Source organism: Rattus norvegicus, chromosome 11 (assembly GCF_036323735.1).
Source record: "Rattus norvegicus strain BN/NHsdMcwi chromosome 11, GRCr8, whole genome shotgun sequence".
Lineage (NCBI taxonomy): Eukaryota > Metazoa > Chordata > Mammalia > Rodentia > Muridae > Rattus > Rattus norvegicus.
The window spans coordinates 48,767,375-48,785,131 of NC_086029.1; the positions used below are offsets into that span (position 1 = coordinate 48,767,375).

Below are 17,757 nucleotides of genomic sequence, written 5' to 3' on the forward strand. Positions count from 1 at the left end.
TTTAATGGAACAGTTAAGGTTAAGACTGACTATTCAATGACTGACAGTGATTAGGCACTAAGCGTGAGAACAGAAAAGGCAAACAAGGATAATGTTCAACAAGAAAGAACAGTTGGTCAAATGAAGTCTACAGGAGGGAAGTCTACGGTTTTATCCGGGGGAAGAGGAGAAAGAGGTAAATTAGTGACCAGGGAAGGGTCTGAAATTACCATTCACATTGCTGTGTGATTTCTCTCTCACTGCACTGCCATCGGAATCTACATCAGTCTCAGGTCCATGATGTGAGAGACACTGGGGGACAATAACGGCTTCCCTCAAGGCTTCAGAAACTGGGCTTCCTTCCACTTCGGGACCTCTCCTCTCTCCATACTTTTCTTCACAATCTTCTGAATCACTCAAGATCTTGGCTTTCTTAGACAAATGTGTATTCTTGCCTAACGCACTGCTTCCTGGTTCAGAGTCGGCTTCCTCAGAGATGCTATCTGCCCCAAGTTTCTGCCCGGATGTTAAAGGGTCAACAGTGCTGCTGGGTCCATGATCCGATTCATGACATCTGGAGTCCTCCTCAGAAGACTCTATTGGACGAGATTTGGCTTTGCATGCTGCTGCAGGGTGGGATGTGCAGCCATTAGCATGCCAGGTCTTCCGGGCTGCTTGCAAGTCACTGTCTGACTCAGAGTCACTGATGCAGTTCTGGACAGCATGGGGACTGGACATCAACAGTGCTTGGTTCCGGTCTCTCACTTCTTCAGTCTCTGACTTAAGACTCTGATCATCGGAGTTGTGTAGCAACTTTTTCCTGGCCACTGCTGATGCGTTTCGATGAGGCAGCTTCCGTCCGGAGCAGGGGCTCTCCGAGCTCGAGTCTTCTGCGTCACTCATCAGCTTTATCTTGCTGGCGGCAACAGCAGCACATTTCCGCAGAACCTTCCGGCTGCTTCCAGCCTTACTTTTCAGATTTTCATCTGTTTCCACTGAATGGTTATCAGAATCACTTAAATAGACTCTCTTCCGAGTGGCTTTCCTGCCACATCCATTTTCTAAAGAAACAGAACCTGGAAATAAAAGTAATATGATTAAAGAAGTTTTTCTTACTGCAGTCATGCTATGCTACACATACAGGTCACGCTGGCCTCTTTCCTACTATCTGTCCTGCCTCAACTTCCTAAAGTGACACCAGGCCTACAAAGTCTTCAAATGCTTCTGTAGGGATCACCACTTGTTGAGCTTAAGAGACACTACCCTATCTAGATGAATTCAATTATGCCAATCAACAATGCCGAGTGAAACCCAGACCACTCGCTCTCACTGACCAGCTTTTCTCCGAGCAGCTCTTGTTCTGGTCACCCTGAGATTGCTGCTTCTCAACACGCCACTGCGCAAGGAGCACTCTTGAGCTCCAGAGCTCTCTTTGCTTTCATCTGAACTATTTGAAGATGAAGAAGATGAAGAGGTAGCTAAGAAATCTTCCATTTCACTTCCTAAAAAAAAAAATAAAAAGAAAGAGATATGTGGACTCCTGTCTGTACCCACATAAGTAAACATTGTCTTATAACCCAAATATTTGATAATTTAATTTATATACTTGGTGTTCAAGAGATGGCTCAGTAAGAGAGCACTTGCTATTCTTACAGAAGAAAGACCCAGGTTCAGTACCCACTACCCTCATGGCAGCTGCCCATAACTGCCTGTAACTCCAGTTCCAGGGGATAAAATGACCTTTTCTGGTCTCTGTGGGCACCAGGCATCAGATTTATTTATTTACTATGTACACAATGTTCTGTCTACATGTATGCCTGCAGGCCAGAAGAGAGCACCAGACTTCATTATAGATGGGGATTTGAACTCAGGACCCCTGGAAGAACAGTCAGTGCTCTTAACCTCGGAGTCATCTCTCCAGGCCCATAATGCTATGAAGAAAAGCTGACTTTAACCAAAAAAAAAAAAAAAAAAAAAAAAAAAGCAAACAAACAAACAAAAACCTTTGGATTAAAAAGTACACAATCAGGGGTTGGGGATTTAGCAAGCACAAGGCCCTGGGTTCGGTCCCCAGCTCCGAGAAAACAAAAACAAAAACAAAAAAAAAAACAAAAACAAAAAAGTACACAATCAGTATTCCAAATTAAGTCATGCTTGTGTATTTAAAAAATGACCACATTCTGAGCTAGATTCAGAAAACACTCATTCATGAGTAAACCTCCATTTCAAACCTAATTAGCCCCACTAATTATTTTACTTTCTGCAACATCAAGAGAGGGTTCCATGCTGGAAGGTACAATCAGGGCCCTTGTCTCAGGAGGCAGTTTCAGATCTACAGCAATTTCCTGACAATATAGCTGTGGCACATAAATGGCATTGGGGGAAGAAGGGGTGGCAAACAGTGAGAGAATGGAACACTTTAAACAAGGAGTAACTGTTTTCATTGCCATACTGGGTGTAATGAGCATCAGACTGGTTTTCTATCAACTTGATACACATTTGGGAAATTTCTCAATTGAGAAAATTCTCCCTCCCACCAAACTGCCCCGTGGACAAGACTGGGGAATTTTCTTAATTGATGACTGATGGGGAGTGGGGGGAAGGTCTTGAGAAAGCAGGCTGGCATTGTCAGGAAGGGCCAGCCAGTAAGCAGGGCTCCTCCATCGGCTCCTAAACTAGCCCCATCAGTGATGGAGGATGACCTGAGTACTCCACACCAAACACCTTTTCTTCCTGGCAGAGGCAGAGGCAGGAGGACGAGGGAGCTCAAGAGAGGCCACTGGTGAAAGTGTAGCCCAACTATAGTTTAAGCGACAGTGCCATGTATGGAAAACCACCAAAAGCAGCAGTGGCTGTGCAGTGGGGACCTAGTCAGAGCCTAGGAAGACAGGCTCTGTACTGCAGAGGCGTCTTTGGTGTTCTCTGGGGTCCCAGACATAAAGCACTAAACCGTTTACACTGGGAGTTTTAGTTCTGCTTTGGCCTGAGCGTGAAGGCATGTAACTGACTTTTGACTTTACAGGAACCCACAGTTCAGCGACTTTACATATTTTAGACTCTGAACTTTGAAAGAGACTTTGGATGTTTTAAGAAACTTAACATTCAAAGTATTTGAATGCTTAAACATTGAGAATTTTTACAAGTTGGGTTGTTTTACACCATGAAATTAATATTCATATGCCATCTCAGGCACAAATGAGAAAAAACAAAAAAGTTTTACTTGAACACTGATATATCTGTGTAACAAGCAAACAAGGAATGAAGAGCGCTAGCTAGACATAAGCTAGAGTTACCAAAGCAGAGAGCCTGAACTGAGAACATGCCCCAACCAGACTTGTCTGTATAGCACAGCAAAATAAATCCTCAAACAGACAGAAGGCCTCCCAGCCCCTATTACTGCATACTTGGGGACTCTGTCCTACAACTGCATCCACAGCATCCTGTAATGTAAAGTGCATCAGCATGACCTTTCCTCAGGCCACGTTAGTCCCAACCTGTGCATCTGTCTCTCAACAGCACACAGCACTAAATGTAGTATGTGTACTCCATACCTGAAAAGCCATAAACTAGGACATCATGGGAGTCACACCCTCACTGCACAAAGCTATGCAGGGTTACATCTGTTCACTGGTCAAGACAGTAACAGCCAAAGAGGTGACAATGTACTACTGGGTATCACCTCTCAAATGACTATCTGTATTGTGACTTTTTTTGTCATTTAAAATATACTTTGTAGCTGGGCAGCAGTGCACATGCCTTTAAACCCAGCACTTGGGATGCAGGTAAGTTCAAGGCTAGCCTCATCTACAGAGCATATTTTAGGACAGCCAAAGACAGAAACCCTGCTAAAAAACAAACGAGAGAGACAGAGACAGACAAACACAGAGAGAGAGAGAGACAGAGAGAGACAGAGACACAGAGAGAGAGAGACAGAGACACACACAGAGAGAGAGAGAGAGAGAGAGAGAGAGAGAGAGAGAGAGAAGAAAGAAAATATACTTTGTGAAATACAAACCTTAGCAAAAACATGTAAATCTTCCAACTATGTTAACTCTGTCTAGACCTCAGTGCCAAGGCTGCTTCTAACCCAACAGCATTTAGCAGCCTACAAACAAGGATGCTTAAAGATGAGTGCATTCAATTCCTCACCAAACAGCACAGAGCCACTCCTCAATGTTTCAGCTCTGTGTCTTCTCACTCTTTCTAAAGATCCTGCAGAATCTGAAGAGTCCCCAGAAGTACAGCCCGAAGAGACACCAGCACTTGTCTTGCGGGTTGCAGACAAAGGTACCTTACTTGAGGTAGACTGAGAAGGAGAACACATCAACTGTGGAATTACTTTTGTCTGAGATCTGAACTGCTTCTGTTTGACACTTCTGGAGAAAGATGTAAACAAGAGAAACAATGATTAATAAGACAGAAAAGTAAATAGCTAGAGAATACCAGGACAAAAGAATGCTACATTGTTTCTTAATGAGAGAAGACACCACCACATGAACCAAGTATTAAACTATGCACTACCATTCTGCCGTGGGTTGTTACTGCAAGCATTTCCTTATTCTACACTTGACAGTTACAGTCAATTTTGAAGAAATGAACAAATGAGCCAACTAAACAGAGAATCTGGTCCCAAGAAAAAGACAGGAAAAAATGTTTCAAGAAACAAGACATTAAAACCTTTCCAAAATTGACAAATTACACTTAATACCCACAGAAATGGATAAACTCCCAAGCAATATAAACTCAGTAACTCCTAACCTGCTCCTCTGGTGGGAGGGAGGGATGGATTTGGGGGAGAAGGGAAGGAAGGAGTGCTCTTGGAGGAAAACAACATACACATAAGAAGAGCAGTTCAGCAAAGTCAGGAGGTAGCATAATAGGTACAAGAGTTCACTATGCATCAACATTATTTTTCAGGGCTGCAGAGAGGACACAATGGTTAAGAGTATGGCCTGCTCTCCCAGAGGACCCAGGTTCAACTCACAGCACCCACATGGCAGGTCACAACTCTCTGTAACCCAAGGCCTCCCAGGGAATCTGACGCCATCCTAGTTTCCAAGGGCACCAGACACACATACACATATACATCTGATACTCATATTTACATGCAGGCAAAGTCACCAAATGCATAAAGTAAAAAGTAAAATTTTAAAACATTTTAAAAATTACCGAGAACATTTTAAAAATTACCTTCAGCCAGATGGAGTGGGGCAGGGGCAGGGGCAGGGGCAGGGGCAGGGGCAGGGGCAGGGGCAGGGGCAGGGGCAGGGGCAGGGGCAGGGGCAGGGGCAGGGGCAGGGGCAGGGGCAGGGGCAGGGGCAGGGGCAGGGGCAGGGGCAGGGGGATCTGTGAGTTCAAGGTCAGCCTGGTGTACAGAGTGAGTTCCAGGATAACCGGGGTTACACAGAGAAACTGTCTTGAAAAACAAAACAACAAAACAACAGAAAAACAAAAAGATCCTTCAATAATGAAAGTAGAGTTACAGCACTACCGAGGACATAAGACAGAGAAGTCCACTGTTGGTGCATCTGCCTGGTCTAAAGGGATTCTTCAGACTGGACCAAGAACAAACCCGTAACACCCATGACGGAACATGCAGACAAGTGTATAAGTGGACATTGAAATATAGAGAGGACACATAAAACATATCATTACAGGGTTTCTATTAAAAACAACAACAACAACAACAAAGTTACAGGTTAAAGAATATGAAATTAAAGATATGTATATAAAAGTTCCGAGTATAGATAGAGCAGCACTCCAAAACTATGAGTTTTATAAAAACACCTTAAATTAAAAGCCAGTTCTGTTCGCTCCCATGACGCTCACCGCATGCTCCTGTCAACTGGAACAGCACCATTACACTTTTGTCGTTGCTTGAATCTTTGGCTTCGACGAAGTTTCTCCTTGAATTTTTGACCAATTTTAAAATCAAAGGAGATTTTCTTCATTTTTTCTTCAAACAAAGCAGACAATCTCAAGGTCATACTATAAATCTACAAGGATACAAAAAGAAAACCAGAATTACAAACTCAGTCTGTTGCAGGTTTTCAGAAACAGTGGTCAACAATGCTACTCTACACTCTGCACCACTCAGGAGTCCAGGGGTTCCCTCCACTGTAACACGGTCCCGACCAGCTCCACAGTACACACCTCCCCTCAAGCTGACCTGGAAGTTAGCTCTAACACTGCTATTTAGGAAGCAAAACAGCAGTGCGTGCCTGGATCAGGGGAACAAAGTATTTTTACATTAATCTGCTTACAATCTGGTATACCACACCTCAATCCAAAATAACACAGGCTTCCACCATACACAAGAAAACATGCCCTCGACTTCACGTACCTCATGCAGCCCAGTCACTAAGAAGGCAGAGACGACCTTCAACTCAATCCCCCATCTTCCCGCCATTACTTTTTAAGTACTGGGCCTGTAAGCCTGTGCCCCCGTGCAGTTCATCACATACAATATGGGGAATTAACCCATGCTGGCATGTATGCCAGGCCAGCAAGCTACCAACTGAGTTATATCCCCAGCTCAACAATTCAATAATTATCAGATCATTAAAATAACACCAAGCTATATGATTTACAGAAGGATCCACATTAAATCCAGAAATAAGTGCACAGGTTTAATACTCAAAAGTTCAGTGTCAGGCAGAGCAATCTCCCAGGCAATCCTTTGAAAGCATGAGGACCTCAAGTTCAAAGCCCACAATCCACATTTAGAAGCTGGGGAGGAGGACATAGCAGAGACAAGCTTGGTGGTCAAGCTTATAATAACAGGGAGACAGGCACAAGTCCCTGAGGCCAGCTGGCTAAAAAGCCTGGACAACCTGTAGTAACTGGTTTCTCTCCTCCCACTCTGTGGCTTCTGGGAATCAAACTCAGACTTGACAGCTAACCAGCACAAGAACGCAACAGCAGAGGACTGGGCATATGTGGTTATTAGGAGGACCTGCTGTCCCAGAGACTTGTCAACATAAAGGACTGCGCTCTAGTAGACTCCTACATGTCTGCCCTGCGACTCATGAGTGCTCGCTTCCTCGTTCTGTCCTGGAAAAATACAACAGCCATCTCTAGTACTTCATAAACTTGTCACTCATCAAGTTAACAGGGTCATGTGAGCCACTGTATGTCTGAAATATGATGGTCTTGAGCATCCTCACTTTCTGTCTCCTCACTAGCTGTCACTGGAAATTTAGTAACCTATTGGAACTAAAAGTGACAAGAAAGGAAAGTGTGAGCACACAATACATAGTGAACACTAAAAAAATTCTCTTGAAATTCAAAATGAGATGGATGCTTTCAGTATTACTGTTCAACATTATAAAGCACCATCCTGGGTCTCACTTATCCATGGTCCAGTAATATTTGTGGTCACTTTCAGAAACAGGCTACACTTAAAAGTCTGAATAGCATTATCTAATCTCATGCTATCGTCCCACAATTCATTTGGGACATGAATCATCTTTTTTTTTTTTTTAAAGATTTATTTATTTATGTTACATATACACTGTCAATATCTTCAGACACCAGAAGAGGGCAAATCAGATCCCATTACAGATGGCTGTGAACCACCATGTGGTTGCTGGGAATTGAACTCAGAACCTCTGGAAGAGCAGCAGCCTGTGCTCTTAACCACTGAGCCATCTCTCCAGTTCATGCATCAGCTTATGTCCACAGCATCCATATGGACATCACTCAGCTCACAGCGATAAAGACTGTACTCATACAACCTCACTCTAATTGTTTACTTACTGGTACATATGTAAGCAACCTCCTACCATGTCTAACCTATATATTTAAGTTCACTAACTTCACCAGCTACTTCTGGTCACACTTAACATCGTGTACACACAAGTGCATTTAAGAAAAAATACTACTTATGTGCACTGGCGGCAGCTCTGTTCATCCCAGACGTCTTGTGTTTACCCAGTTTACTCAGTTATCGTTCATGTTCTGTCAGCTACTTGCAACTAGAAAAATACACAGGTCATGCATACTTTGTTAAAATGAGGCACAGAAAAGGCTACCTACCTTTGATCTTTTGTTGGGTGTATATGCCTTTGCATTGCTAAATATCAACCGAATGTCTTTGCAAAACTCCACAGGGCTATCGTAATTCCCGGCCTCTAGAGTTTCCCTTACTGTTCCAAAATCCATCGGAGTGTCTATAATATCTCGGTAATCCTGTTTTTAAAATGATGGTTCACATATGAACTTCACGTTCTCCAAAAGTAAACACATAAAGGGCTAGAAAGATGGCTCAGCCATTAAGTGTAAGTTCCAGAACCCATACAGTGACACACAAGTATCTGTAACCTCCAATCACAGGGACTCAACAACTCCTCTGGCTTCCATGGGCAGTACAAACATGGTACACAGATACACGAGCAAATAAAACACACATAAAATACCCATACACACAAATGTTTTTAAAGTAAACTATGTTATGTTAGAGCTCTAAGACAGTCAAAACAACAGAAGAGGGAAAGAATTGAAAGACTTAAGGATTGATGTTTAAAAGATCTATAAATGCAGCAAAGAATAGTAGGATAGGAAGTATCAAATATTAAGATTTTATTTTATCTTAATTTATATGTTAGGATATGTGTACAATGCCCAAAGAAGGTTTTAAGACCATTTTGGAGAGACAGGTTACTCATGACCTGCCTGACATGATACAGGGAACCAGACTCCAGCCCTGTGCAAGCACTCCTAACTGTTGAGCCATCTCTGCAGCCATGGTAAATTAGTTGTATTAACACCTGTGCCTACAGCAATGCTTGTGTATATATCTCCCATTTCCCACTACACTGTGCAACTATGTCTGAATTCTTAAGTGAGTTACTATGTCTACACTACAACTAGCCTAGTGGGGTAAGGGACAGACATTAGCCTAAGTAAAGGCTAGTCCTCTTACTCAGTTAGTTAAGGTTTAACCTAAGTAAAAGCTAGTCCTCTTACTCAGTTAGTTAAAGTTTAACCTAACTCTGCAATCCCACTGTTTTACCCACATAAAAATCACCAAAATTCGGTGCAAGGTTGCTTACTGGGTACTCAACCAAGTCCACGGGCTGTCTGAAGGGCTCCGAGTCCTCACACTGGAAGATCAGAATAAGCAAGGCCTTGCACTGCCTCCTCCAGTCGCTCTCTATACAGCTGCTGCCTCTACTCCTCCTTTTCCAGTTGTGGACCTGAAAACATATTTATTTGTAGTTATTTCAGCCTAGGTAGGCAATGGGGAGAGAACATACACTTTATGGTGTTTGATGTTGGCTTTAAAAAAAAAGAAAAGAAAAAAAAGAATCGGGCCTTTTTGTTTTCCGATTAAGTTGCAGCAGTTTTCACCTTGTTATCTAGCTGGGAAGAAAAAGATTTCTATAAAATCCAGGCCTGTCTTATGATGTGCTCCACACACTTCCGTAAAATGGAAATTACACCGAGATCAGTTACTAGAACAAGATGCCACAGCAGCAGCAGGTGCTAGACATCTAACAAGAAGTTCTGCCAAGGCTCACGCCTGTACATCTTGTTCACAAAATTGAAAATGGGGCAGAAAACTGCCTAGGACTACAGCTTCTTCACATGGAAAAGGTCCACTGTAGACAGCAATTAAAGATAGTGGCCCTGATACAGTGCCTCAGATACTAGGATTAGCTATATGGACCAATGTAACCACAAAGAAGACAGAAGAGTGTGTGTGTCAGAGACGGCAAAAGCTACGATCTTGTTTGAATCAAAGTAAACAGAAAGTATGCGTTGGGAGAGGGCTTTACAATGTGGACAAGGCAAGAGCCTGCGCTCACGAGTGCGCTCTCTCGTGCGCGCTCTCCCCCACCCCCCCTTAGAATTCCTATCATGGAATCAGCATAACTTTAGGGAGAGTCATATCACACTTCTACTGGAAGCACATGCACCTCCGACTAGTGGAGTCAACTGTGTCACTGGCAACAGCGGACACTGCCAAAGGAACACAAAGGAAAGCGTGCCAGTTCTGTTGGAAATGAAGCAACACGGAAATGGAAATCAGACAACACAAATGCATGTCTAACTCTTCGATGTTAATTAAGACAATCACTGTATAAGAGATTGCATGTTTGGCTGCTTGACTTGCTTTTTGAGATTCTTACTACACAGTCCTGGCTGGCCTGGAACTAGGTATGCAAATCAGGTTGGCCTCAAAAAGACCTGCCTGCCTCTCCTGAGTTCTGAGATTAAAAGGTATGTGCCCGGCTGGGGATTTAGCTCAGTGGTAGAGCGCTTACCTAGGAAGCACAAGGCCCTGGGTTCGGTCCCCAGCTCAAAGAACCCAAAAAAAAAAAAAAAAAAAAAAAGTATGTGCCCTAGAATATAAATGTAGAGTTAAATATATATTTACTTAACTCTAAATTGAAGGAGAATCTAGGTGAACTTCTGAGTGATGTGTTAATATATTTTACCCATTCTGGTATGAATAGTCTACCCATTGTTTTATTGCATTAGTGCTAAAGCTTCTGGTGACAAGCCACATTAGAGTTCTCGGTTTCCTAAGTGTAGTTCCATGCTCTGTCCCTTCTCCCACAGAGCCTCATCTTTTCAACAAATCTCTATTTTAAATAAATAATTCAGTTATCAAATCCTACTCAACATCCTCCTGAAAAGATCTCACCATTTTCCTTCACTGTTCCAAGAGAACCGTCTCTGAGCCTGGACGGAATGCCACTGAAGAATGCTCTCATGCTCTCGCCAGCACTCCCTTCACTAACATGCAGCCATGAGGGGCCACCTTGTCCTGAAAGCCGTAATCACCCACTGTGGGGACAGCTGCTGCTCTACCTGACAATTGTATACACTGCTTGGATTCTGTGCTCTGCTGCACAGGTCAGGTCAATGCCCGGCCCTACTTGCCTTTACTGGGTTTTTTTGTTTGTTTGTTTGTTTGTTTGTTTGTTTTTTTTGCGGCTGGAGTGGGGGTTGGAGGGTCCATTATTTTACTTCATCTGTGAGAGCTCCATTCCAACAGCAACTATCAACTCAACATTTTTCAAGTAACCAGAACTTAGTGATTTCTATTTCTCTTATAAACCAAACTAAAATACCCAGAATCATCACATAGTTTTTCAAGACCAGAAACTGTAATCCGGATAAATATTTGGTTTTGAACAGAGAACACAGAATCCAAAGTTAGCCATGCACAGCAACTTACCCTCCTCCTTCCAGAAGACGTTTTAGGAAGATCACTATCGTCCTAGGATAAATCAGAGAACCTTACTATGGAAGTCTCACCAGAGATCATCATCAGAGCAAATGTGTGTCAGAGACATTGCTTAACCATGAGAATTTTTAATCAATTCCTACCTTCATAGCAAACTGCAATATATCACAAAATCTGAGATTGGATGCCCTACATTTCTCTATTCTCATTTTTAAGTCAGTGTTTGATCAACATGCCACTATAAAGTTAATTCCATACATACCAAGTCATCAGCACTGTCGCCATCACTGTCAGATGTGTTACAGAGTTCCAGTATGTTTGTACAATCTTGATTCCTACAAGTGAAATTTCCAGTTAATCATTTGAAGCAGTTACTCCTGTCAAGCACCACCTCACATGAAAATACAAATAGTTCCTGCCTATGAACACCGAACTTCACAAAAAAAAGGACGATTTTAACCAGACCTCTGTGAAAATACTACATTAGTACCCTAGTTTAGAATAATAACAAAGTCAAGTTGATAGTACAGAAACAATGACACTCCAAGCAGCCTGTCTAGGTTGAGCACACACAGCTTTTCCTAGGCATTACCACACAGTAATGCTGATACAGCAAATACCAGAAGAGGAGGAGATTTCAGATAGAGGCAAAGAGACAAAGCAAACCCTCACATGTCAGCAAGTGGGCAAAGGGGAGGTGCTAAGGATGCCCACACAGAAATGACAGAATAGGCAAGAGTGGTATACGTTAATCAGGCTTGCTGGAGAGGTGGCTCCTAGGTTAAGAGCACGCACTTATAGAGGAACTGGGTCCAGCACCCATACAGTGGGCTCACAACCATTTCTAACTCCCAATCTAAGGGATCCAATAACCTCCCTCTGCTGGCCTCATTAAGCACCAAGTATACACGATGCATAAAATACATGCAAATAAAACACTATATACATCAGATTAATTTAAATGCTTTGCTTTAAATTTTTTAAAATATAAAAGTTAGGGATAAAGAGATGGATCAGCTGACCAGCTCAGCCCACCCAGGCTATGATCCAGGGTGTGGAGCTGGCCCACCCCACACTGTACATCATCTGTGGACTGCTAGGGCACACGAAAGGATGGTCCTGCTGATCCACAGCTGTAGATCTCTAGGACACACGGCACCATAGGAGAACTGAGGAGGGCCGGTGAAGAGCCATACTGATGGTGTGGCTCACTGCAGGACAAGATATGTGGGAAGACGGACGGACGTACTGTGGGACACACCGTGTACACACTACAGCTCCCACAGCAAGATGTTCTCTATGCTTTTTGTTTGCTTTTTATGTTCTTTTCGGTCAGAGGTTGCGAGGGCCAAGGATGACAAGGGGACAAAGGAGAAGTGGACTGGAGTGCATGACTCAATTAAAAGTTAGAGGGGAAAAGAGAGAAATGGCTCAATGGTTAAGAGCACTGGCTGTTCTTCCTGAGAATCTGGGTTTGAGTCCCAGGAACCACATGGTGGGTAACAATTATCTGTAACTCTCGTCTCAGAAATCCAACGCTCTCTTTTAGTCTCCATAGAGAGTTGGCAAGTAAGTACACAAACACACAAGCAGGCAAAATACCCATATATGTAATAAAGAATTAAAAAACGCAACTGAATTGGTCACACTCCTTTAATGAAATTATAATCACAAGTATGCAAAGAAATGCTGCTTCAAGTATAACATGCGAAGAATTCAGGCAGTAAAAATGGGAAGCTGGATGGCTATTAACGCACAATGTCAGTCACATTTGTGCCGTGCATGAGGTCACTTACTTGATAAACTTCAGAAGCTGGTCGGTTATTTTTTTAGCTGATCTTGCAATTACACTTTCAGGTTCATTAAATGTTCTTGCATTATGCTCTATATATCGGACTTCCCAAATTAATGCAGATAACCGCCTTAAACAGAAAAGTAACTTATTTTAAAAATAAAAATAACCAACATCTAGCAATGTGAGCCTATTCAGTGAGTGACAGCACACCTTCAAGAAATCATTAGTGCATGGGTAATAAATAACTTAATGTTATAATCAGAGCATTACATTAGACAGTGAATTACAGAAACTAATTAACTACTTAAATCATACATGTGTGTGCAGTCTGTCTGTCTGTGTGTGTGTGTACACGCGTGTGCGCGCGCCTGTCTGTCTGTCTGTCTCTCAACAAAACAGCCTTTCTATTTTTCTACCATGCCTATCAGCACCTTTTGAAGCTGTTAAAACTTTAACAAATGGGGCCGGGGAAATTACTCAGTACATACAATTGCTTCTTGCTGTACAACCATGAAGTCCTGATTGGATCCTACAACACCCATGTAAAACTGAGGTAAGCACGGCTGCGACTGTCTCTAACTCCAGCACTGGAGATAAGAGACAGGCAGATCCCAAGAGCCCACTACGCAGTCAGGTGGCCCCAGTGTCTTATGGAAGAGACCCAGTATCAAGGGAGTAGGGAGAGTGCACCAGAGAAATCCGCAGAGCAGTCTCCCTGTGCTCACCCATTCCTCACTACAGAACAAGTGTGCACTGTTAACTTTTGAGTCAGTTTTATTACAAATAGGTTTCTAATTCAAACAGACATATGACTATATATATAGATATAGATATACATGCTATAATTGTGGATTAGTATTTATATACTACAATAATTTCATCAAGTAACAGAAGTATAAAAACTAAAATACCATCAATTACTATAAAAACCATTACAAATAAGTGACTTTTAAAATGACTGATGATGCAGAAGCCAATAACAAAGCCGATCCATCTGGGAAATAATCCTGACTCAGAACGGGCAGGTACAATTATTAACTCAGGAAATCTTTTAAATGTAGCAGCTAAGATTTTAAATCAGAGAAAGACGGCAAGATTCTAACCATCCCAATCTTGGCTACAACTCAAGATAAGCATTAAAGATTTGGATCACATTTCTTCTACTTCAAAAAAAGGCATTTACATCACAAAGTAGTATATACCTAGATCTCTACATGCAGTATCAAAAAAATGAATTATATTGTTTCCTAAGTTTTTTTCCATTTTTCCTGAGTAATAATATAAAAGTTGTAATTAAACTAGAAAGTTCAATGGATAAGAACACTTGTTGCTCTTGCAGGAGTTCATTTGCAGAACCCACATGGGGGATAATCACACCATCCCTAAGTACCTTCCAGGAAGTGCAACTCCCTCTTGGAACCTGCATACACACAGACAAATAAATAAAAATCCTAAGAAGTGAAGTTCTACACACACACCCAAACAACTGAGGAACAAAGTTTGGTGTGTCACCTTATGTCTGACTACCCACACCTACTCAAACACATGGAACAAGCACCCCCAACAGAAAAGTATATCCGCCAGCACCCAAAGCCTACACGCTAATTACCAGCAACCTGCACATCTGCTGCATTAGTGACTGTGGCCTCACAGCTCTCTGTGGCACTTTTGCAATGATTCACTACAAACCTGTAAAATCGATGAACAAGCCTCATTCGGATTGTGTAGAGATCAGTAGGATAGGCCACCACTGTGCAGTATTTTGGATATGTACACAGGTCCACCGGGCCTGCAAAAGCTGCTGCTATATCTGGAAGAGAAAGGAACAGTCCAAGATTCTTTTTTTTTTTTTTAAAGATTTATTCATTTATTATATATGAGTACACTGTAGCTGTCTTCAGACACACCAGAAGAGGGCATTGGATCTCTTTACAGATGGTTGTGAGCCACCATGTGGTTGCTGGGATTTGAACTCAGGATCTCAGGAAGAGCAGTCGGTGCTCTTAACCACTGAGCCATCTCTCCAGCCCCAGTCCAAGATTCTTAACAATGAATTCCTCACCTATAGGTGATATCTAGGTACAAACTATTTCAGAGAGAGAGAGTTCCACTTAATGTAGCCCCTGAACCAAGAAGAATCAAATAAAGGACGGAACCTCAATTAATTCTTTTATGGAAAACTTAAAACTTGGGCTTTCAGCCTGAGGAAACTCACCAAGGTTTAAGAGCTGGTCTATGCCACTGATGATCCGCTCACACTCCTCATCTCTTGACCTCTGGCCCCATTCACCATCTTGTGGTTTGTAGAGCAATTTCTCTAGTTCATCTGAAGTGACAGAGATGCTTGCTCCCAATTCTTCTGGAGGATCGACTATGAATTCCATTTTAAAGACAATGAAAGAAGAAACAGATGAGCAGGTAGAGTCAACTTTTTTTTAAAGAATTATTTATTCATTTTACATGCATGAGTACACTGCAGCTGTCTTCAGACACAGAAGAGGGCACCAGATCCCATTACAGATGGTTGTGAGCCACCATGTGGTTGCTGGGAATTGAACTCAGGACCTCTGGAAGAGCAGTCCATGCTCTTAACCGCTGAGCCTCTCCAGCCTGAGTCAACTTCTAAATTCAATGAATACTACACTCAGTCCATCGGAAAAGCTCTCAAACTTGGCTGCCTCTACTGCTGAAAGCAGACTCAAGCTGGGTGGTAACGGATCACACCTTTAACTCCAGCACCTGGGAGGGCAGAGGCAGGTGGATCCTCTGTGAGTCCCACAACAGCCTAGTCTACACAGAGTAAGTCTCAAAACACTGGAGAAAAGAAAAGGCAGATCTTCAACTTTCTAATTTCTTCACTGATGTTGCAAACTTTACTTGAAGTAAGCACAAATTATTGCCCAGTGAAATCTGAAAAGAACCACCACCACCAAGGCAACCTTAGCCCAGAGAGTTCAGAAAGCAAATCTCTGCAGACAACTTAAAGGTCAAAGAGTAGGTAGGGGTTGGGGATTTAGCTCAGTGGCAGAGCGCTTGCCTACGAAGCACAAGGCCCTGGGTTCGGTCCCCAGCTCCGGAAAAAAAAAAAAAAAGTTCAAAGAGTAATTCCTAAAAGCTCAAGACATGGTCTAGAGATGCAGCTCAACGGATACAGAGCCTGCCTAGCTCTTTGTGGGTTTCACCCCTAACCTTCATAATACCAGGTGTGATGGTGCATACCTACAATGCTAGTGTGTGTGTGTGTGTGTGTGGGGGGGGTTTCAGAAGCCAAAGGCCGCCCACAACCATGCACGCACGCACGCACGCACGCATGCCGACCTCAATACATAAATGGCTAAAATATACACACTCTCTCTCTCATGACAAAATGGATAAAATAATTCCACCAACATAAAGGGCTAATTCCTTTAACTGAAGGAAGCACATAAATAGAGACTGAAATAGTAGGGGTGGAGATAAGACCTCTTAGGGAGAAATTCAAACATAATTCAAAATATTTATTTTCATTAAATGCAAGTTCTAAAACACAGACAAGTAGTGGCATCTAGCCAGATGTGGTAGGCATACCTTCAACCCCAGGACAGCCAGGGCTACCCTCTGTATAGGTAATGATGGTTTTGGAATACTAATTGACAGGAGTGGATCATGGTCTTATGAAAAACATTCCAACAGATTCTAATCTAAAGGCTGAATGCAACAGTGCTCATGGCAACTCTCAAAATATTTAAAATTCCAGGAATATGCTTTATAGAACATCGGCTGCTGATTTCTTTGTGTGATCTTTGAAGTTGTGATCAGGAAGAGTGAAATCTCACTCTTGTTCCAATTCTGGAAGGAAAAGCCTTAAGGTATAAACGGTAAACGAACCTATACGATTTCTGATTTCCATGCTGCCATCTTCGAGCAACAGAAAAAGATGAGAAGATCCAGCTCTCTCCTCCAGCCGAGCAAGATGCCCAAAGAAAAGAAGGCCAAGGGGAAGAGGTGGCCCCAGCCCCCACCGTCGTCATCAAGAAATAGGAGGCCAAAAAGGTGGTCAATCCTTTGAGAAAAGGTCCAAGAAAAGGCAGGACATCCAGTCCAAAAGAGATCTCACACGCTTTGTCAAATGGCCCCACTACATCAAGCAAAGAGCCATCCTCTATAAATGGTTCACAGTACCTCCTGCCATTAACCAGTTCCCCCAGGCCCTGGACGGGCAAACAGCGACTCAGCTGCTTAAGCTTGCCCACAAGTACAAGCCAGAGACAAGGTAGGAGAAGAAGCAAAGGCTACTGGCCCGTGCTGAGAAGATGGCCCGCGCTGAGAAGAAAGCTGCTGGCAAAGGGGACGTCCCAACTAAGAGACCACCTGTCCTCCGAGCAGGGGTCAATACAGTCACCACCTTGGAGGAGAACAAGAAGGCTCAGCTGGTAGTTATTGCCCACGATGTAGACCCCATTGAGCTGGTGGTTTCCCTGCCTGCCCTTTGTCGAAAGATGGGGGTGCCCTACTGCATCATCATCAAGGGAAAGGCCAGGCTGGGGCGCCTGGTCCACAGGAAGACGTGCACCACTGTTGCCTTCACACAGGTTAACTCGGAAGACAAGGGAGCTCTGGCTAAGCTGGTGGGAGCTATTAGAACCAATTATAATGACAGATGTGACGAGATCCGCTGCCATTGGGTCCTAAGCCTGTGGCTCACATTGCCAAGCTGGAAAGGGCAAAGGCTAAAGAACTCACCAGTGAACTGGGTTAAATGGACACTAAGTTTTCTGTACATAAATATAATTACAAAATTATCTTT

General features: G+C 42.9%; 1 protein-coding gene across 4 annotated transcripts in view; it reads right to left on the bottom strand.

Moving 5' to 3' along the window:
* Brwd1 (bromodomain and WD repeat domain containing 1) overlaps window positions 1-17,757 on the bottom strand; it is a 97,519-nt gene that overhangs the window by 11,201 nt on the left and 68,561 nt on the right. For 2 of the 4 annotated variants that reach the window (XM_006248186.5, NM_001371922.2), the window contains exons 30-40: window positions 15,187-15,342; window positions 14,661-14,781; window positions 12,973-13,098; window positions 11,439-11,511; window positions 11,168-11,209; window positions 9,033-9,176; window positions 8,017-8,169; window positions 5,809-5,975; window positions 4,129-4,355; window positions 1,314-1,481; window positions 210-1,055 (exon numbers count right to left, since the gene is read on the bottom strand). In XM_006248186.5, the coding sequence (XP_006248248.1) occupies window positions 210-1,055; window positions 1,314-1,481; window positions 4,129-4,355; window positions 5,809-5,975; window positions 8,017-8,169; window positions 9,033-9,176; window positions 11,168-11,209; window positions 11,439-11,511; window positions 12,973-13,098; window positions 14,661-14,781; window positions 15,187-15,342 (2,223 nt within the window). Of the gene's footprint in view, window positions 1-209; window positions 1,056-1,313; window positions 1,482-4,128; window positions 4,356-5,766; window positions 5,976-8,016; window positions 8,170-9,032; window positions 9,177-11,167; window positions 11,210-11,438; window positions 11,512-12,972; window positions 13,099-14,660; window positions 14,782-15,186; window positions 15,343-17,757 lie in introns of those variants that run through there. The other 2 variants (XM_039088408.2, XM_039088409.2) reach the window with 2 other exon arrangements.